General features: G+C 41.8%; 1 protein-coding gene across 4 annotated transcripts in view; it reads right to left on the reverse strand.

Moving 5' to 3' along the window:
• ttc39c (tetratricopeptide repeat domain 39C) overlaps nt 1-23,556 on the reverse strand; it is an 81,382-nt gene that overhangs the window by 52,085 nt on the left and 5,741 nt on the right. The window contains exon 2 of one of the 4 annotated variants that reach the window (XM_063060544.1): nt 4,632-4,719. The exons of the other annotated variants lie outside the window; for them this stretch is intronic. Within the exon in view, the coding sequence (XP_062916614.1) occupies nt 4,632-4,675 (44 nt within the window). The 5' untranslated portion in view covers nt 4,676-4,719. The remainder of the gene's footprint in view (nt 1-4,631; nt 4,720-23,556) is intronic. 4 annotated transcript variants of the gene reach the window in all.

Below are 23,556 nucleotides of genomic sequence, written 5' to 3' on the forward strand. Positions count from 1 at the left end.
CAATAAAATTAGCCAAGGGACATGCCGAGTGACACTTGTTTTTATGCATCGTAGTCTCCTGTCTGATGGTAGAAAGTCAAAGAGGATGTTGGATGGATGGGTGGGATTCCTAATAATACCAAGGGCCCTGTGTATGCAGCACTCCTGATAAATGTCCCCGACGGATGATAGGGAGACCCCTATATTCCTCTCAGTTGTTCTCACAGTCCTTTACCATAAAAACCATGGAAACCATAGAGACAACAGCACAGAAACAGGCCTTTTGGCCCTTCTTGGCTGTGCCGAACCATTTTCTGCCTAGTCGCATTGACCTGCACACGGACCATATCCCTCCATACACCTCCCATCCATGTATCTGTCCAATTTATTCTTAAATGTTAAAAAAGAACCCGCATTTACCACCTCGTCTGGCAGCTCATTCCATATTCCCACCACTCTCTGTGTGAAGAAGCCCCACCTAATGTTCCCTTTAAACTTTTCCCCCCTCACCCTTAACCCATGTCCTCTGGTTTTTTTCTCCCCTTGCTTCAGTGGAAAAAGCCTGCTTGCATTCACTCTATCTATACCCATCATAATTTTATATACCTCTATCAAATCTCCCCTCATTCTTCTACACTCCAGGGAATAAAGTCCTAACCTATTCAATCTTTCACTGTAACTGAGTTTCTCAAGTCCCAGCAACATCCTTGTAAACCTTCTCTGCACTCTTTCAACCTTATTTATATCCTTCCTGTAATTTGGTGACCAAAACTGAACACAATACTCCAGATTCGGCCTCACCAATGCCTTATACAACCTCATCATAACATTCCAGCTCTTATACTCAATACTTCGATTAATAAAGGCCAATGTACCAAAAGCTCTCTTTACGACCCTATCTACCTGTGACGCCACTTTTAGGGAATTTTGTATCTGTATTCCCAGATCCCTTTGTTCCACTGCACTCCTCAGTGCCTTACCATTAACCTTGTATGTTCTACCTTGGTTTGTCCTTCCAACGTGCAATACCTCACACTTGTCTGTATTAAACTCCATCTGCCATTTTTCAGCCCATTTTTCCAGTTGGTCCAAGTCCCTCTGCAGACTCTGAAAACCTTCCTCACTGTCTACTACACCTCCAATCTTTGTATCATCAGCAAATTTGCTGATCCAATTTACCACATTATCATCCAGATCATTGATATAGATGACAAATAACAATGGACCCAGCACTGATCCCTGTGGCACACCACTAGTCACATGCCTCCACTCGGAGAAGCAATTCTCTACTACCACTCTCTGGCTTCTTCCATCGAGCCAATGTCTAATCCAATTTATCACCTCTCCATGTATACCTAGCAACTGAATTTTCCTAACTAACCTCCCATGTGGGACCTTGTCAAAGGCCTTACTGAAGTCCATGTAGACAATATCCACTGCCTTCCCTTCATCCACTTTCCTGGTAACCTCCTCGAAAAACTCCAATAGATTGGTCAAACATGACCTACCACGCACAAAGCCATGTTGACTCTCCCTAATAAGTCCCTGTCTATCCAAATGCTTGTAGATTCTGTCTCTTAGTACTCCCTCCAATAACTTACCTACCACCGACGTTAAACTTACTGGCCTATAATTTCCCGGATTACTTTTCGATCCTTTTTTAAACAACGGAACAACATGAGCCACTCTCCAATGCTCCGGCACCTCACCTGTAGACAGCGACATTTTAAATATTTCTGCCAGGGCCCTTGCAATTTCAACACTAGTCTCCTTCAAGGTCCGAGGGAACACCCTGTCAGGTCCTGGGGATTTATCCACTTTAATTTTCCTCAAGACAGCAAGGACCTCCTCCTTTTCGATCTGTACAGTTTGCATGATCTCACTACTTGTTTCCCTTAATTCCATAGACTTCATGCCAGTTTCCTTAGTAAATACAGATGCAAGAAACCTATTTAAGATCTCCCCCATTTCCTTTGGTTCCGCACATAGCCGACCACTCTGATCTTCAAGAGCAGGGGTCCCCAACCTTTTTTGCACTGCGGACCGGTTTACTATTGACAATATTCTTGCAGACCGGCTGACCGGGGGGGTGGTAGGGTTGCCAACGAACAAGAGTAGTAGTCAAATGCATTGTTTACCCAAAAGACTACAAAGACTATGAAGCTTGCGCGGGCACAAATGCGCATGTGCGTTGTGACCTGCCGATTCTTCCTCCCCCCCCCCCCCGCCGAAGCAAATCCTTTTTGGCAATTCTGTTCGTGGGGGTGGGTGTTAATCACTACTGGAATATAGGTGATAAGTGGGTAATACACTCAACTTTGTTTCTAAAAGGGTTTATCTAACGAATTTAATATTAAACACACAGCGCATATTTTTCTCGCATGGATACAATGATAAGTCAATTATCAGGGGAGCTTGAAGTGTTGAACGAACTTCCAGTAGAAGTGGCAGAAGCAAGTTCGATATGATCATTTAAAGAAAAATTGGATCGGTATATGGACAGGAAAGGAATGGAGGGTTATGGGCTGATCGGGGGGACTAGGTGAGAGTAGCGTTCAGCATGGACTAGAACGGCCGAGATGGCCTGTTTCCGTGCTGTAATTGTTATATGGTTATATAGGTCACTTATAAGTCAATAGCATCATTACATTTTAAGTAATATTTGGATATTAAACGCACAGCACATATTTTCCCCACATGAATATATAAAATCATTGCAACACACCAATATCGCTGAATCAGTGGGAGCCCTGGGCTTGTTTCCCTGCAACAACACCATCTTATCGAGGGGTGATGGGAGATATCGATACTTGAATGGGGTTCCTGATTTCCAGTCTATTCCGCAGTTTAGTTTTCGTTGCATTCATTGCAGAAAACTCCGCTTCGCAGAAAAATGTTGGAAATGGAAGCAACGTTTTCAGTGCTTTCGTGGCTATCTCAGGATATTTAGCCTTGACTTTGATCCAAAATGCCGACAGAGATGTTATGTCAAACATACTTTTCAGCCCGTTGTCATTTGCAAGCTCGAGGAGTTGATCGCCTTCCCGCCCTGACACGGATGATGCGCGGGTCATGACCTCGCATGCGTAATGGCTGATCAGTGGCCGTGACAGGGAATGAGGAAAGGTGCAGCTGACCAAATCATATCGCTTCCTCACGGCCCGGTAGCATATGCTCTGCGCCCGGTACTGGTCCGCGGCCCTGTGGTTGGGGACCGCTGTTCAAGAAGACCAATTTTATCCCTTACAATCCTTTTGCTCTTAATATACCTGTAAAAGCTCTTCAGATTATCCTTCACTTTGACTGCCAAGGCAACCTCATGTCTTCTTTTAGCCCTCCTGATTTCTTTCTTAAGTATTTTCTTGCACTTCTTATACTTCTCAAGCATCTTATTTACTCCCTGCTTCCTATACATGTCATACAACTCCCTCTTCTTCTTTATCAGAGTTGCAATATCCCTTGAGAACCAAGGTTCCTTATTCCAATTCACTTTGCCTTTAATCCTGACAGGAACATACAAATTCTGCACACTCAAAATTTCTCCTTTGAAGGCTTCCCACCTACCGATCACATCTTTGCCAGAGAACAACCTGTCCCAATCCACACTTTTTAGATCCTTTCTCTTTTCTTCAAATTTGGCCTTCTTCCAGTTAAGAACCTCAACCCTAGGACCAGTTCTATCCTTGTCCATGATCAAGTTGAAACTAATGGTGTTATGATCACTGGAACCAAAGTGCTCCCCTACACGGACTTCCGTCACTTGTCCTAACTCGTTTCCTAACAGGAGATCCAATATTGCATCCCCTCTAGTTAGTCCCTCTATATATTGATTTAGAAAACTTTCCTGAACACATTTTACAAACTCTAAACCATCTAGACCCCTAATAGTATGGGAGTCCCAATCAATATACGGAAAATTAAAATCCCCAACTTTATGTTTCCTGCAGTTGCCTGCTATCTCTCTGCAGATTTGCTCTTCCAATTCTTGTTGACTATTGGGTGGTCTATAATACAATCCCACTAATGTGGCCATACCTTTCCTGTTTCTCAGCTCCACCCATAAGGACTCAGTAGACAAGCCCTCTAATCTGTCCTGCCTGAGCACTGCTGTAATATTTTCCCTAACAAGCAATGCTACTCCCCCACTTTTCATTCCTCTGCCTCGATCACATCTGAAACATCGGAACCCTGGAATATTAAGCTGACAGTCCTGCAACTCCTGTAGCCAAGTTTCACTAATTGCTGTAACGTCATAATTCCACGTGTCAATCCACGCCCTCAACTCATCCGCCTTCCCCACAATACTCCTAGCATTGAAATATATACACCTCAGAAGATTTTTACCACCACTCACAACCTTTCTATTCGCGGATTTGCTTGAACTTTTAACATCATTTATTTTCACCTCAGCCACACTGTCAGCTCTGGCACTCTGGTTCCCATCCCCCTGCAAATCTAGTTTAAAGCCTCCCCAATAGCACTAACAAACCTCCCTGAAAGGATATTGGTCCCCCTGTAGTTCAAGTGTAACCCATCTCTCTTGTACAGGTCCCACCTGCCCCAGAAGAGGTCCCAGTTATCCTGAAATCTGAAACCCTGCCCCCTACACCAGTTCCTCAGCCACTTGTTCATTCTCCTATTCTTACCCTCACCCTCCTTTGTAGGGTCTTCTGGTCCAATACTCAACTGCACCCATACCAGATGGAGATGCAACTTGACAGGACACTCTCAATGGTCCTCCTGGAAAACAAAGTTAAGATGGAGGTGGATGGGTAAATCTCACAATTTACCCCATATATACACCTCAATTTTATATGTCCCTTCTTAAATGTTCTTCTCCAGGGGAAAAAAAAGAAGCCTCTCCAGTGTCTCCTCCCAACTGAAACACTCCATAACAGCTTGCTATAGATAGATTAGATAGACATACTTTATTGATCCCAAGAGAAATTGGGTTTCGTTACAGTTGCACCAACCAAGAATAGAGTATAAATATAGCAATATAAAACTATAAATAATTAAATAATAATATGCAAATTATGCTAGTGGATCTCCTTCGCACCTTCTCCAGCTCAAGCACATCTTTCTTATAATGGGGTAACCAAAACCGCATATGGTATTCCAGCTGAGGTCTGACCAACGTTTTATGAAGTTGAAGCACAACTTCCTTTCTTTGAAGCCCAGATGACAATTTGAACTGAATCATCAGAATGCCTGCCACAGGTCAGTAGGTATCACTTGCACATGCCAGCCTGACGACTGCAGGTTAAAAATCCTTCAGATATTCAAGAAAAATCTAGGCTAACACAGCAGTTCTGCATTTAAAATGTCTCCTTTTAGGTAGTCACGAGGGCTGAGAATGACTTGCTTCCAAAATCGTTTTATGGGTTCTGAGGCAGCTCCAGTGTGGGAACTCTCCTGCAGATAGGGAAGGTATCCAATGGAGCTGGTAAGGGGGCTGACTCCTGTGCCATTAATGAAAGTTCTGTGGGTACACAAATCACATGGACTCAGCTGTCAATACCATCATGAATGATCCTTCTGCTCCTTGAACACACATGGTCAATGAATTCCCAGTGGTCATGAAGATGCTGTATTTCTTTAAAGAGGCTGAGAACCTACCCTTAAATCCTTTCCTCTATCCACTTGGTACTCTTCACTTTCAACACTCTCGGATTTTCATGGTGCTAAACAGTTTTGAAAGGCTATTGGATATCATTTTATTGATACATCAGCAGACTTTTAATTTGTTTTGTTATGACAATAAGTTGTCCAATGAACCCATTAAGCTTAATAGGAGCGCAGGAACTAGGCCTCAACAAGTGAGAAGAAAGCTGGTGAATTAGCACTGTGAATGAGATGCCTAACCATTGGGATCTTCAAATAGATGGACAGCAGATAATTGGTGTGTTACTAAGCTTCACAGAGTCATGGCAATGATCATAGTCATCATTGCATCCCCAGGTCATCACAGTTAAGGGTCCTTACTGGTGTTACTGCAGCTCTTCCAACAATAATGGCAACCTGAAACATGACCCATTAGTCAGTTAACACAGAACCATTAAGTTATACCTTACAACTGATAGGTAATCATCAACAAAAGAAAGCCTTTAAATGTATGCGACTATCCTTTAAATAACACTACACAGATCCTAAACTGCAGCCAGAGGGTCAACAATGCTCCATTCAGTTTAAATTGATTGCAAAAGGCTTGCCTCCAAAAGCCCCACAATGTACAGATAGATACCTTGGGCAAAGCAGTCTCCTAAATCAATACTCTACCCAATGAACTAACAATAAACACAAGAGATTCTGTAGATGCTAGGAATCTAGAGTAACACACACAAAATGCTGGAAGAACTCAGCAGGTCAGGCTGCATCTATGGAGGGATGTTCTGGTGAAGGGTCTCTGCCCGAAACATCAACTATTTCTTTCCATAGGTGCTGCTTCACCTGCTGAGATCTTCTAGCATTTTGTGTGTGTTATACAATGAACTAACTGTGGTGAAACAATCCACTGTAGCAGAAACGAACTACATTTACTTCAATAGTGGCTCCCCGCCCTATGATTTCCATCACTTAAAGGAGAGGGAGCTCCTTTAAAACCTACTTAACACTCACAGATCATCTACTGACATTCCTCTATTCAGTAGGTTAATGCCCTGGACATCACATTCTAGGACTGCCTAAAAGACAGCTGCTCAAGACTCAGCAGACACAATGGACAATTAACAATACTGCTGCAAGCCGAGAACATTAAAGAAATCCAAATACAAAAGGGAATGGTACAACAGTAACTGCAGTAACATACCAAGAACTGAAGCTGGGAGACAAAAGAATATTTCAATTACCAGCATATGCTGATCAATCGTGTCAGGATTTCCTTTCTGCTGATGTTAGCTGTAGGAACATTAGCAAGCAGTACCATAAATGGCACTGCTAGGGTTGACAAGATTCAGCAAAAACTTATAAAAGCACAGTCAATATAGATTTGTTTTTATTTAGTTCAGACCTTAACCATTTAAATATCAAAGTGTATCACATTCAGATTCAGGCATGTAACTGCCAAGCAGTCCAACCTGTCCCAAGCAGTCGGTTACTCTGTAGAGAAAAGCCAGGAAGCTGCATTTTTAAAAATAAATTTATTGTTTTAATGAATATTATTAATTTACATTAGTTTAATTGGTTTTAAAAGTCAAATATTTCAAGACAGTTGAGGTGTTTGGCCACTGCAGGCGTTGCAAGGCTTCCAGGGCAGTCAAGGTGTTTGGTCACTTCATCATCATTTCAGTAGTGAGGCTTGGAAAATACTACAATCTGAAAAGTACTTATGAGGTTGCAGGGAAGAATCAGGAACAAGCTGGATCGTCCCCATATGATTCATACTCACAATTTACATTTATAATATGCTTAAAAAGCACTTTATTCCATATGTAAACAACAGGAATTCTGCAGATGCTGGAAATTCAAGCAACATACATCAGAGTTGCTGGTGAACGCAGCAGGCCAAGCAGCATCTATAGGAAGAGGCGCAGTCGACGTTTCAGGCCGAGACCCTTCGTCAGGACTAACTGAAGGAAGAGTGAGTAAGGGATTTGAAAGCTGGAGGGGGAGGGGGAGATGCAAAATGATAGGAGAAGACAGGAGGGGGAGGGATAGAGCCAAGAGCTGGACAGGTGATAGGCAAAAGGAGATACGAGAGGATCATGGGATAGGAGGTCCGGGAAGAAAGACGGGGGGGGGTGACCCAGAGGATGGGCAAGAGGTATATTCAGAGGGACAGAGGGAGAAAAAGGAGAGTGAGAGAAAGAATGTGTGCATACATGCCATCAGGTTGGAGGCTACCCAGACGGAATATAAGGTGTTGTTCCTCCAACCTGAGTGTGGCTTCATCTTTACAGTAGAGGAGGCCGTGGATAGACATGTCAGAATGGGAATGGGATGTGGAATTAAAATGTGTGGCCACTGGGAGATCCTGCTTTCTCTGGCGGACAGAGCGTAGATGTTCAGCAAAGCGGTCTCCCAGTCTGCGTCGGGTCTCACCAATATATAAAAGGCCACATCGGGAGCACCGGATGCAGTATATCACCCCAGTCGACTCACAGGTGAAGTGATGCCTCACCTGGAAGGACTGTTTGGGGCCCTGAATGGTGGTAAGGGAGGAAGTGTAAGGGCATGTGTAGCACTTGTTCCGCTTACACGGATAAGTGCCAGGAGGGAGATCAGTGGAGAGGGATGGGGGGGACAAATGGACAAGGGAGTTGTGTAGGGAGCGATCCCTGCGGAATGCAGAGAGAGCGGGGGAGGGAAAGATGTGCTTAGTGGTGGGATCCCGTTGGAGGTGGCGGAAGTTACGGTGAATAATATGTTGGACCCGGAGGCTGGTGGGGTGGTAGGTGAGGACCAGGGGAACCCTATTCCTAGTGGGGTGGTGGGAGGATGGAGTGAGAGCAGATGTACGTGAAATGGGGGAGATGCGTTTAAGAGCAGAGTTGATAGTGGAGGAAGGGAAGCCCCTTTCTTTAAAAAATGAAGACATCTCCCTCGTCCTAGAATGAAAAGCCTCATCCTGAGAGCAGATGCAGCGGAGACGGAGGAATTGCGAGAAGGGGATGGCGTTTTTGCAAGAGACAGGGTGAGAAGAGGAATAGTCCAGATAGCTGTGAGAGTCAGTAGGCTTATAGTAGACATCAGTGGATAAGCTGTCTCCAGAGACAGAAAGATCTAGAAAGGGGAGGGAGGTGTCGGAAATGGACCAGGTAAACTTGAGGGCAGGGTGAAAGTTGGAGGCAAAGTTAATAAAGTCAACGAGTTCTGCATGCGTGCAGGAAGCAGCGCCAATGCAGTTGTCGATGTAGCGAAGGAAAAGTGGGGGACAGATACCAGAATAGGCACGGAACATAGATTGTTCCACAAACCCAACAAAAAGGCAGGCATAGCTAGGACCCATACGGGTGCCCATAGCTACACCTTTAGTTTGGAGGAAATGGGAGGAGCAAAAGGAGAAATTATTAAGAGTAAGGACTAATTCCGCTAGACGGAGCAGAGTGGTGGTAGAGGGGAACTGATTAGGTCTGGAATCCAAAAAGAAGCGTAGAGCTTTGAGACCTTCCTGATGGGGGATGGAAGTATATAAGGACTGGACATCCATGGTGAAAATAAAGCGGTGTGGGCCAGGGAACTTAAAATCATCGAAAAGTTTAAGAGCGTGAGAAGTGTCACGAACATAGGTCGGAAGGGATTGAACAAGGGGTGATAAAACAGTGTCGAGGTATGCAGAAACGAGTTCGGTGGGGCAGGAGCAAGCTGAGACAATAGGTCGGCCAGGACAGGCAGGTTTGTGGATCTTGGGTAGGAGGTATCACCGACTTTATCCGCTCAGGGGATCTCCCATCCACTGCTACCAACCTTATAGTTCCCACACCCCGCACTTCCCGTTTCTACCTCCTACCCAAGATCCACATGCATGTATTGTACAGAGACATACAAATTCAAAGAATTCATCCGCAGTCAGGCTGGAAACAAGAATCTGAGTCCTTCAGGTACTGCTCTGCTTTCCAAATCAATCTTCACTTCCCACTAAGGTGAAACAAAAGAATCTATGGCCAATACTTATACTCAAATAACAATGAACAACATATTTTGGTAATGATAACACTGCTATTTGTGACAATGTTTGTGCAAATTGGCAGCTATATGCCCTACAGTAGTAACTACAATTCAGAAGCAATTCATTAGTAAGCACAGAGATGATAAACGGCTCTGGAGAAAGTCTGGATGTTACATAACAATCACTGTGAGAAGTCATCTGTAAACTAACTGACTGTCCGTGTTTGAGGCAAACAGTTTATACACCAAACAGCCAACCTTATCCAGTATTCTGACTGGACGTAGATTATCATCACCCCAAATACATATTGTACATCTCTATGTAATTCATCTGCCTCCTCAGTGTAACCATACTGCCCTTCTGTACTCTGCTCTTGCTGCAGTGCATCCTTCACTTGACATACTCTCAACTATTCAATCAGCAAGAGAATGAAAGCTGCTACAAGGCTTTATTCATCTGTATTAAAAATAATAAAGGTCCCCATCAGCTAGCTAGCTCACATTGGAAGGCTTAGTATTCCAGAATTAACCCTTCACCTTTCAGCTACATATTTGGTTGGCAGGCTAAGAACAAGAGTGATAGGTCAGAGGATGGAGCAGTTGGTGTAAAAAGGTAGATGCAGGGTATAGAGCGACTATGAAGAAGGACAAGAATAGGGCATAATTGCAGTCAACTGGAAAGGTTGAAATGTGTCTGTTTTAACGTAAATATCAGGAACAAGAGTGATGAACTTGGAGACATGGCTGTCACAAGAGCAGGGATGGCTGCAGGATGTTCCAAAAGGGACAACGAGGAATGTAAAAGAGGTGGTTGAGTGGCTTTGCTAATCAGGGTCAAGTTGTAAAATTAGTCAGCTCCATCATGGATACTAGCCTCGTAGTATCCAGACATCTTAAAAGAACGGTGCTTCCACCACCCATGACATGCCCTCTTCTCATTGTTACTGTCAGGAAGGAGGTACAGGAGGCTGAAGGCACACACTCAGAGATACAGAAACAGCTTCTTCCCCTCTGCCATTCGATTTGTAAATGAACATTGAACAAAGAACATCAGCTCACTATTTTAAAATTTCTGTTTTGCACTACTATTTTAACTATTTACTATAAATATATATATTTCTTGTAATTCACTTTCTTTTTCTCTACTTATCATGTATTGCACTGTACTGCTGCCGCTATGTTAACAAATTTCACAACATATGCTGGTGATATTAAACCTGATTTTGATCACAGCTGCAGAAAGGTAAGATGCTGTGGAGGGATTGCCTACAGAATCAGTGTGGGTGGAGATCAGAAACAGGAAAGAAGCAATCACTCTATTACAAGTATTCCAGTCTACCATAGCAACAGAAACACTGGGAAGATCAAGAGGCAGATTTTGGAAAGATGCAAAAATAACAGGGTTTTTATCCTGGCTGACTCATTCTCTAATATTGATCGGCACTTACGTAGTGCAAATGGATTAGATGGGGCAGAACTTGTTAGGTACATCCAGGGTGGATCCCTGACACAATATGTAGACAGGCTGACTAGAGGAGAGGTCAATGAACCTGGTTAAGTGACAGATCTCTCAGTGGATGAACATTTTGAAGACAGTGACAGGCTTTACTATAGCCTTGGACAGAGAAAGGAGCAGACAGAATGGAAAACTATTTAACTGGGGGAGGGTAAACTATGATGCAATTAGGCAGGAACTTGGGAGCATAAATTGGGAACATATGTACTCAGGGAAATGCACAATGGAAATTTGGAGATTGGTTAGGGAGCTTTTGTATGGGGTTCATAGGTTTGTTCTATATATAAACACCTTATATTCCGTCTAGGTAGCCCCCAACCTAATAAATAACATTGATTTCTCAAACTTCTGGTAATGCCCCACCCCCACTATCCCCTATTATTTTTCCCCTCTCTCACCACATCTCCTTACCAGCCCATCACCTCCATCTGGTGCTCCTTCCCTTTTTCTTTCTTCCATGGCCTTCTGTCCTCTCGTATCAGATTCCCCCTTATCAGCTCTGTCTGTTTCACCAATCAACCCCAGATCCTTCCTTCCCCTCACCTGTGTTTCTTCCTTCCCTCCCTCCTCTTCTTACTCTGAGTCCTCATCTTTTTCTCTCTAGTCCCAGTGAAGGGTCTTGGCCCGAAATATCAACTATACTCTTTTCCATAGATGCTGCCTGGCCCGCTGAGTTTCTCCATCATTTTGTGTGCCCACAATCAAATCCCTGGTCTTCCTGACTTTGAGTGCAAAGTTGATACCGCAACACCACTCAACCAGCTGATCTAACTCACTTCTGTACGCCTCGTCATCATCATCTGAAACAATGGTTTGCCATCGGCAAATTTATACATGGAGTTTGAGCTGTGCCTAGCCACACAATCGTGGCTGTAGAGAGTAGAGCAGCAGGCTAAGCACGCACCCTTAAATGCAGCAGTGTTGATTGTCAGTGAGGAAGAGATGTTATTTCTGATCTGCACAGACTGTAGTCTCTCGGTAAGAATCCACTTGCAGTGAGAATTACAGAGCACCGTGTTTTGGGACTTGTTGATTAGAATGGAGGGTATGATTGCATTTACATGGATGTGTAGTCAATAACCAGCAGCCTGACTTGGGTATTGTCCAGGTGACCCAAGGCCGAGTGGTGCGCCAATGAGATTGCATCCACTGTAGACCAATTTCAGTGGGTTCAAGCCCTCGCTTAGGTAGGAGTTGATTTAGCTATGACCAAATTCTCAAAGCACTTCATCTGGGCGATAGTTGTTGAGGCAGGTCACCCTGCAATTCTGGTATGATTGTCACCCCCACTGAAGCAGGTGGGAACCTCTGACTGCAGCAGTGAGAGATTAAAAATGTCCTTGAACACTCCCACCAGCTGGTTGGGCCAGTTTTTCGGAGTTTCATCAGGTACACCATTAGAGCCTGATGCCATGCAAGGGTTCACTCTCTTGAAGGATGCTCTGGCGTCGGTCCCCGACACAGAGACCACAGAGCCACCAAAGGCTGCAGGGATTCACACTGGTTAGTTTTATTCTCCCTTTCAAAGCATGCATAAAAGGCATTGAGCTCATCTGGGAGTGAAGCATCACAGTCATTCATGAAGTTAGGTTTCACTTAGTAGGAAGTAATGACCTGCAAACTTTGTCAAAGCTGATGTGCATCCGATTCTGTCTCCAACCTCAACTGGAATTGTTTTCTTGCCCTTAAAATAGCCTTCCATAAGTCGTACCTGGACTTCTTGTATATTTCTGGATAACCAGTCTTGAATGCCACAGATCTAGCCTTTAGCAGACTATGAGTCGCCTGGTTCATCCATGGTTTTTGGTTTTAGTATGTCCGGTACATTCTCGAAGGTACACACTCATCCACACAGATCAGTGACAATTGTGACATATTCATTCAGACTCAAAGAAGAATCCCTGAATATCTTCCAGTCCATCAACTCAGAGTAGTCCTGTAAGCACTCTTTCGTATCACTTGACCATACCTTCTTGGTCCTCACTACTGATGCTGCAGTCTTTAATCTCTGCACGTATGTGAAGAACAGGAGTATGACTAGATTGAGGGTAGTAGGACCAATCAGGGATAGAAGAGGAAACAAGTGTCTAAAGGCAAAGAAGCTAGGGGAAGTCCTTAATGAAACTTTGCTTCAGTATTCATAGTGAGAGGGACTTTGACAAATGAGAGGATAGTGTAAAACAGGCTGATATGCTGCAACATGATGAAGTTACGAAAGAGGATGTCCTGTAATGTTTGAAAAATATTAGGATAGTTAGCCAGTTGAGGTATATCCCATGTTACTATGGGAAGCGAAGGAAGAGGTTGCTGCACCCTTTGGTGATAAACTTTGTGCCCTCACTGGCCACAGGAGTAGTACCAGAGGATTGGGAGGATGTCAAATTTTCTTTCTTTTTCAATCTTTTTATTAAGTTTCAAGATTAATAAACATGACAGTAATAGTAATGACACATATAGGGATTACAATAGCAACAGTTAACATGTACAAGCGACAAATACAGTTTAACCTCCCAATCTCATAGTAACTGACCATGAAAAAGATATTTTATAAAGAGAGAAAAAAGAAACCCCCTAAAACTAAAAAAAAAACGAGTAAACTAAAAAAAAAGAAACAAAGCTTGAAAGCTTGGGCTGTCATATTACATCGGTTAAAACTATTATTCGTCATTAACTCCGCTCCTCTATACATGAACAAAAAATTACTACAAAGGATTTAGAAAGGGTCAACTTACATCATATGAAAATATTGAATAAATGGCCTCCAAGTTTCTTCAAATTTAACTGAAGGATCCACAGTACCACTCCTAATTTTTTCCAAGTTTAGGCATGCTATCATTTGGGAAAACCATTGAAATGTAGTAGGGGGATTAGAATCTTTACATTTAAATAAAATGGATCTTCTAGCTATTAATGTAACAAATGCAATTAGACGACAAGCTGACAAGGATAAACGACTAGAGTCTATCACTGGTAGTCCAAAAATTGCAGTAATAGGATGAGGTTGTAAATCAATATGCAGAACTACTGAAATAATATCAAAAATATCTTTCCAATATTTTTTCAAGTCAAGTCGTCACTTTTTATTGTCATTTCAACCATAACTGCTGGTACAGAACATAGTAAAAATGAGACAACGTTTTCCAGGACCATGGTGTTACATGAAACAATACAAAAACTACACTGAACTACGTAAGAAAAAACACAAAAACTACACTAGACTACAGACCTATCCAGGACTGCATAAAGTGCACAAAACAGTGCAGGCACTACAATAAATAATAAACAAGATAATAGGCACAGTAGTGGGTACAGTAGGTTGGTGTCAAGCCAGGCTCTGGGTATTGAGAAGACTGATGGTTTGGGGGAAGAAACTATTACATAGTCTGGTCGTGAGAGCCCGAATGCTTCGGTGCCTTTTTCCAGATGGCAGGAGGGAGAAGAGTTTATATGAGGGGTGCGTGGGGTCCTTCATAATGCTGTTTGCTTTACGGATGCAGTGTGTGGTGTTAATGTCTGTGATGACTGGAAGAGACACCCCGATGATCTTCTCAGCTGACCTCACTATCCACTGCAGGGTCTTGCGATCCAAGATGGTGTAATTTCCGAACCAGGCCATGATGCAGTTGCTCAGGATGCTCTCAATACAACCTCTGTAGAATGTGGTGAGGATGGGGGGTGGGAGATGGACTTTTCTCAGCCTTCACAGGAAGTACAGACGCTGCTGGGCTTTCTTTGCTATGGAGCTGGTGCTCAGGGACCAGGTGAAATTCTCCGCCAGATGAACACCAAGAAATATGGTGCTCTTAACGATCTCTACGGAGGAGTCGTCAAAGTTCAATGGAGAGTGGTCACTCTGTGTCCTCCTGAAGTCAACAACCATCTCTTTTGTTTTGTTTTCAGATTCAGAGACAGGTTGTTGGCTCTGCACCAGTCCGTTAGCCGCTGCACCGCCTCTCTGTTTGCTGACTCATCATTCTTGCTGATGAGACCCACCACGGTCGTGCCATCGGCGAACTTGATGATGTGGTTCGAGTTGTGTGTTGCAGCACAGTTGTGGGTCAGCAGAGTGAACAGCAGTGGACTGAGCACACAGCCCTTGGGGTGGGGGGGGGCTTGCTCAGTGTGATGGTGTTGGAGATGCTGCTTCCAATCTGGACTGACTGAGGTCTCCCAGTCTGGAAGACCTCAGTCTTTCTAGAAGAGGACAAGACCAGAACATATGTGTCAAGGAAGCTACCTCAGAATTACATCTATCACAAACAGGATTTATGTGGCAGCAAAAATGAGCTAACTTATCCTTGGACATATGAGCCCAATGAACCACCTTAATTTGTATCAAGGCGTATCTGGCACACATTGAGGAAGCATTGACTAATTGAAGAATTTTCTCCCATTTCTCTGTAGATAAAGATATTTAAAGTTCTATTTCCCACTCATTCTTAATTTTATCAGATGTACCTAGAAGTATTTTCGTAATCAGATCATAAATAATTGCTATTAAACTCTTCTGATAAGGGTTTAAACCTAAAATTTTTTCTATAACTTCAATTTGATGCAATATCGGAAAGGTAGATAAAGTAGCATTCAAAAAGTTTCTAGTCTGTAAATATCTGAAAAAGTGTGCTCTAGGCAAATTATATTTATTAGTCAACTGTTCGTAAGACATAAAACAATCATCCATGAATAAATCACGAAAACATGTTATTCCTTTTGTTTTCCATAGAAGAAAAGCTTGATCAATTCTAGAAGGTTGAAAGAAAAAATTAGATATAATAGAACTTGACAGGATCCAAAGAATTTACAAAATTGAAACCATATTCGTATTGTATGTTTAATTATTGGATTTATCATTTGTTTATTCAATTTAGTAAGTGCAAAGGGAAGCGCAACTCCTAGAATAGAAGCCAGCAAAAATCCTTGTCTAGATTCCCGCTCGAAGTTCATCCATCGTGGACATTGAGCTTCATCTAATTCTCGTGTCCACAACCTTAACTATCAAATGTTAATTGCCCAGTAGTAAAATCTAAGATTTTGCAAAGCCAAACCGCCTTTCTTTTTGATTTCTGTAAGTATTTCTTACTTAACCTGGAATTTCTAGTCTGCTATATACATGAAGGAATTTTAGAATCAATAGTATCAAAAAGAGATTTAGGGATATAGATACAGAAATGTAGGTAAAATAATCATCTTAATAGTATTAATTTGACCAATCAAAGATAAAGACAATGGTGACCATTTAGTAAACAGTTTAACATGATCAATTAAGGGTAAAAAAATTAACTTTAAATAGATCCTTATCCTTCTTAGTAATTTTAACACCCAAATAAGTAAAATAATCAGTAACTAATCTAAATGGTAATTGTCTATAAATTGGAACTTGCATATTTAATGGGAAAAGCACACTCTTATCAAGATTCAGTTTATAACCAGAAAAACTACTCAACTGAGCAAATAGTGTTATTACTGCAGGAATGGATTTCTCTGGGTTGGAGATGTATATTAACAGGTCATCTGCATATAGTGATACTTTATGCATCCCATTCCCACGAATAATGCCAAATATATTAGGTGAATCATGAATAGCAATTGCCAAGGGCTCCAGGGCAATATCAAAAAGGGCTTAAAGGACAGCCCTGTCTAGTACCTCGAAAAAGCCTAAAAAACGGGGATCTCTGATTATTGGTAAATACAGCAGCCAGAGGTGTACGACATATCAATTGAATCTAGGATATAAATTTTGAGCTGAAATTAAATTTCTCAAATATATCAAATAAATATTCCCATTCAAGTCTGTCGAATGCCTTTTCAGCGTCAAGCGAAATAACACAGTTTTAACTGAAGTAGGGTATACAATGTTTATTAGCCTCCTAACATTAAACTGTGACTAACGATCTTTAATCAATCCTGTCTGATCTTCGGAGACTATTTGTGGTAGTACCTTCTCTATTCTAATTGCTAATATTTTGGAAAAGATTTTAGAATCCACATTCAACAAAGATATAGGTCTACATGATGCACATTCAGTGGGATCTTTATCTTTTTTAGGAATTAATGAGATAGATGCTTCTTAAGAGGATTGTGGTAATTTACCTACAGATAAGGCATCTTTAAAAATTCTACGTAACCAGGGAGAAAGTACGTCTGAAAAAGATTTATAAAATTCAACCGTATACCCATCCGGGCCAGATGCTTTACTAGAATTCATTGGAAAAAATTGCTTTCTTTATTTCCTCTTCAGTAATGGGTGCATCTAATGTTAAACGTTCATCAGCTGGTAATTTCGGAATATTTAGTTTCTTTAAAAATTCAGGCATTATGGTAGGTTCATCAGGAAATTGACTGATATAAATTGGTATAAAATTCTTGAAAAGATTTATTAATTTCATCATGGTCAACCATCAAATTACCATCTCGTCTCAGTCTCTCAGTCAGTCAGTCAGTGGGTGCCGTCCCAAATCCGGGGTTGGTGGCTATGCAGCTCCATCTTCTCCGATCTTGCGACAGCACCGAGTACAGCCTCTCCTCCAGTTTGTTCTCGCAGGCCGCCTTGGCACCGCCTACCCCCGCCGAACTCAAGCTCGAGGCCGTATCGGCCTCCAGCTGCGGCTGCTTCTTCGAGCTCGGCCCTTCCTTAGGCGGAGGCCTTGGGTAGGTCCAGCACCCAAATTCATCATGTCTTTTCTAACTAGGTGCATAGCATACGATTTGTAGATACATGGTGAGGCTTTAATCTCTTCCACGGAAAATGGCCGTTGGCTCACATGGAACTCATCCGCCTTTTGTCAGGTCTTGTATTTTTTAGTCCTGCAGGGTGTCCTCACATCCTCCTCACCAGACTAAGGCCAAGTCACCGATCACTCGACCACGGCCCCCCGCCGAATCTGTCCGAGCCACAGGCGCCCGACCGAAAACTTACGATAACATGGTGGCAAAATTGAAAAGGATGATAAATACAGGACTGAAGGTATTTGAATGATTGCACCATATGGAATAAGATAAATAATCTTGTAGTGCATTTAGCGATCAGCAGGTACGATGTGAGCATTACTGAGTCATGGCTGAAAGATCATAGTTGGAAACTTAACATCCAACGATACACATTATATTGAAAGGGCAGGTGGGTGGGGGGGGGCTCTGCTGGTAAAAAATGAAATCAAATCTTCAGAAAGAGATGACATAGGATTGGAAGATGTAGAATCACTGCAGGTCAAGGTAAGGACTGCAAGGGTAGAAAGACCTTGATGGGAGTTACAGTATATACAGGCCTCCGAATTGTAACCAGGATGTGGGGTACAACTTACAATAGGAGATAGAAAAGGCATGTCAAAAGGGCAATGTTACAATAGTCATGGGGTATTTTAATAGATTGGGAAAATCAGGTTGATGTTGAATCCCATGAGAAGGAATTTGTGGAATACCTGAAATGATTTTTAGAGCAACTTGTGGTTGAGCCTGCCAGGGAAAAGGCAGTTCTCGTTTGGATGTTGTGTAATGTACCAGATTTGATCAGGGAGCTGAAGGTAAAAGAATCCCTGGGAGGCAGTTATCATAATATGATAGAATTCATCATGCAGTTTGAGATAGAAAAGCTAAAATCAGATGTAGCAGCAGTAATGTAAGGTAAAGGAAACTACAGAGGCATGAGAGTGAAGTTGGCTGAAGTTGATTGGAAGGGGCCACAAGCAGGGATGACGACAGAACGGCAACGGCTGGAGTTTCTGGGAGCAATTTTGAAAGTGCAGGATAGATACATCCCAAAGAAGAAGTATTCTAAAAGGGAAGATAAGGCTACCCTGGCTGACAAAGGTAGTCAATAACAGTATAAAAGCAAAATAGAAAAAATTAGTGGGAAGCTAGAGGATTGAGAAGCTCTTAAAAACCAACAGAAAGCAACTAAGAAAAAATAACAAGGAGAGAAAAGATGAAATAGGAAGGTAAGCTAGCCAATAATATCAAAGAGGATATCAAAAGTTCTCCCCCCCCCCAGATATATACAGTAAAGAGTAAAAGAGAAGCGAGAATAGATAACGGACAGCTGGAAGAGTATGTTGGAGAGGTACTATTGGGGCCCAAAAATGGCAGACAAAACTTATTTTGCATTGGTCTTTACTGTGGAAGACACCATCAGTATGCCAGAAATTTTAAAGTGTCAGGCAGAAGTGAGTGTAGTTGCTATTTCTAAGGAGAAAGTGCTTGGAAATCTGAAAGGTCTGAAGGTAAAGATGGAGTACACCACAGGGTTCAGAAAGAGGTAGCTGAAGAGACTGTGGAAGTATTAGTAATGATCTTTCAAGAATCACTAGATTGTGCAATGGTATTGGAGGATTGAAAACATGCAAATCTCACTCCTCTCTTTATTTAAGGGAGGGAAGCAAAACAAAAGAAATTATAAGCCAGTTAACCAGATTTAAGTGGTTGGGAAGATGATGGAGTCCATTATTAAGCATGAGGTTTTAGGGTACTTGGAGGCACATGATAAAATAGGCCAAAGTCCCGTCTATGAACTTTATTAATCTGGTGTTTCGCCAAAGCAGCTTTCAATTGATTAGCCAGTAATTTACCCGATTTATCACCATGTATGTAAAATTGACTCTTAGTTTTAAGTAACTGATTTTCAATTGGGGCTGCTAATAACAGTCTATGTTGCATCTGAAGTTCAACTCTCTCTTTATAAAGCTCCAAATTAGGAGCAATAGAATATTTTTTATCAATTTCTTTAATCTTATCAGCCAGAGTATGTACTTCACTATTAATACGTTATTTCACTCCAGCAGAGTATGAAATAATTTGCCCACGGATATATACTTTAAAGGTATCCCATAATATCCTAATGGATATTTCTTCCATTGAGTTAGATGTAAAGAAAAATTCAATCTGTTCTTTAACAAAATTATCAAAATTTTAATCCTGAAGCAAAATAGAATTAAACTGCCATTGTCTAGTACTAAGAATTGCATCCCTAAATTTAATTGATAATTTCAAAGGCGCATGGTCGGAAATGGTGATTGTATCATACTTACAGGTAGTGACAAATTGAGAATCAATAAAAAGTAATCAATTCTAGAGTAATTATGATATACATGAGAAAAGAAAAAGAACTCTTTATCCTTAGGATATAAAAACCTCCAAACGTCTAAAATTCCTGAGTCAACTAAAAAGGAATTAATAAAAATAGCAAACACAAGGAAATCTGCAGATACATCAAAGTTGCTGGTGAACGCAGCAGGCCAGGCAGCATCTATAGGAAGAGGCGCAGTCGACGTTTCAGGCCGAGACCCTTCGTCAGGACTAACTGAAGGAAGAGTGAGTAAGGGATTTGAAAGCTGGAGGAGGAGGGGAGATGCAAAATGATAGGAGAAGACAGGAGGGGGAGGGATGGAGCCGAGAGCTGGACAGGTGATAGGCAGAAGGGGATACGAGAGGATCATGGGACAGGAGGTCCGGGAAGAAAGACGGGGGGGGGTGACCCAGAGGATGGGCAAGAGGTATATTCAGAGGGACAGAGGGAGAAAAAGGAGAGTGAGAGAAAGAATGTGTGCATTAAAAAGAGTAACAGATGGGGTACGAGGGGGAGGTGGGGCCTAGCGGAAGTTAGAGAAGTCAATGTTCATGCCATCAGGTTGGAGGCTACCCATACGGAATATAAGGTGTTGTTCCTCCAACCTGAGTGTGGCTTCATCTTTACAGTAGAGGAGGCCGTGGATAGACATGTCAGAATGGGAATGGGATGTGGAATTAAAATGTGTGGCCACTGGGAGATCCTGCTTTCTCTGGCGGACAGAGCGTAGATGTTCAGCAAAGCGGTCTCCCAGTCTGCGTCGGGTCTCACCAATATATAAAAGGCCACATCGGGAGCACCGGACGCAGTATATCACCCCAGTCGACTCACAGGTGAAGTGATGCCTCACCTGGAAGGACTGTTTGGGGCCCTGAATGGTGGTAAGGGAGGAAGTGTAAGGGCATGTGTAGCACTTGTTCCGCTTACACGGATAAGTGCCAGGAGGGAGATCAGTGGGGAGGGATGGGGGGGACGAATGGACAAGGGAGTTGTGTAGGGAGCGATCCCTGCGGAATGCAGAGAGAGGGAGGGAGGGAAAGATATGCTTAGTGGTGGGAAGTTGCTGGTGAACGCAGCAGGCCAGGCAGCATCTCTAGGTAGAGGTACAGTCGACGTTTTGGGCCAAGACCCTTCGTCAGGAAAAATAGCAGATTTGTTTGGAAGTGCCTGATTGGGTGCAGACCTAGCCATCATAGGATTCAAACAACAATTAAAATCACTGCCCATTAGTAACATATATTCATTTAAATTGGGAAGAGATACAAATAAATGCTTAAAAAATTCAGGATAATCAATATTTGGTGCATAAACATTAACCAAAACTACTCTTTGGTTATAAAGTAAACCAGTAATTAATAGAAATCTACCATATGGGTCTGAGATTATATCATAATGAATAAATGAGATCAAAGAATCTATAAAAATGGAAACACCTTTCACTTTGGTCGATGAGTTTGAATGAAACTGTTACACCTTCCAAAACCAAAAAAAGACACTGATTATCCTCCTTCCTCACGAGTCTCCTGCGCAAAAATAATCTGAGCATTCAATCTATGAAAAACTTTTTAAAAAACTTCTTCCGTTTAATTGGATGATTCATACCATTCGTATTCCATGAAACAAAGTAATAATATTATCCATTTTCCTTAAATAAACCATAAGGTAAGTAAAGGGTTAACCAAATTGCGCAGGAACCTCACAAATTAGGAAGAGGAACAAAAAGGAAGTTACGACAATACAGACATTTTTGTAGTTTCATGTCAGCTCAAGTGAAGAAAAATAAAGTAAAAACAACCTCCTCCCCCTCCCACAAAGCCCCAAAACCTGGCCAATAGGCAGCCAGTAAACTACCTAAGAACCACCCAATCCCCATCTCTCTTGACGGCAAATCTCCAATTCTAAAAAATAAAATAAAAACTACCCATAGTTGAAACATTGCAATAGGAATACCAAACACAGTTAGATGAAAAAACAACCCTTTGCAGACCATTTCAAAAGACCTGGTCTTAAGAAATAAAAGAGTACAATCTTAATAATATTTCAAGAAAAAAATCAAATAATCACCAAGTTAGAGTCTTAATAATTTTCTAAAACAGACATTTAAAAAAAAGAAAAATAAAATAATCAAGGATAAGAAAAGGGATATTAACATAGAGCAAACAAAAGCAAAAACAAAATACCAGAGGACTCAACCCAAGGCCAAAGCTCTACGAACGTAAAATGTCCGAATCTATAAGCTGGTTATTAACTAATAAACCAGGTGTATACAAACTTAAAGAATGGTAAATTAATTAAACATCCGAGCTCAAGGAATGTTCTTCGAAAAATTGTTGTGTGTCGTCCACGGATTTAAACTATTTAAACAAATTATCGGGTAAAACAACTCTTAAGCGGGTGGGGTATAGCAACGCCGGTTGAAAATTCCTTTGATATAGTTCCGACATCACCGATTTAAAACGCGATTTTTCTTGCCATACCTCAGGGTGATAATCTTCAACCAAACGAAACTTAAGATTTTGATGTACAAGAATTCCTCTCCGACGAGCAATTCAAATTAAGTGCTCCTTAGTACTCACATAGTGAAATCGGAGAATTACAGGACGCGGATGTAACTCTCTCGAAGGTTTCGGTCTTAGCGATCGATGCACGCTATCGAGTACCGAAGGAGAGGAGAAGACCTCTGAGCCAAAGACTTCCATTAAGAATTGAGAAAAAAATTTAGTAAGGTCCCCGCTCTCAATGTCTTCACTAAGTCTATTATTCGCAAATTCTGTCTGCGACTACGATTCTCCAAATCAATAATCTTGGCTTTATACTGCTCTGATGTACGAGAAGTCGAATTTAATTTCTCTTCCAAAGCGTTCATTCTGGAATACCTCTGTTTCCCCTCTTCAATAAGCTCTGAAATTTGCCGTTGCTGTTTTTCGCTCTCTTTTCCAAGTGCTATTAATTTGCTTTGATTCTCCTTCAACATTACTTCCAATGTAGCGAATCTCTTGTCGAGTTTTTCATCCAATAAATTCGAGATAGCTTGCGAAGTAAGTTGAGGCTGTTTAGGTTGTTCGAAGTACCTTCCTTCTTCCCATTTCCATTATCAGTTTCTTTGCCTTTGGCTAATGCCTTTCTTAGTCTGGTAGACATTTCCGTCAATTAAAGTTCAAAATTCAAACACATAAAGGTGTTAAAAACACTTTGATATATATAATAGAAGGGTGATAAGAAAATTGAAAAATGTCCGGAGCCCAGCCAAAATATGACCTACTCCATCTAGTGCCGCCAAGAGAGTCCGTCAAATTTTACTCCTTTGTTCAAAAACGATAGTAGGGATAATACTGACATTGTAGACCAGTGAGTCTGATTGGTATTGGTAAGGATTCTTATAGATAGGATTTATGAA

This window comes from Mobula hypostoma, chromosome 1 (assembly GCF_963921235.1).
Source record: "Mobula hypostoma chromosome 1, sMobHyp1.1, whole genome shotgun sequence".
Lineage (NCBI taxonomy): Eukaryota > Metazoa > Chordata > Chondrichthyes > Myliobatiformes > Myliobatidae > Mobula > Mobula hypostoma.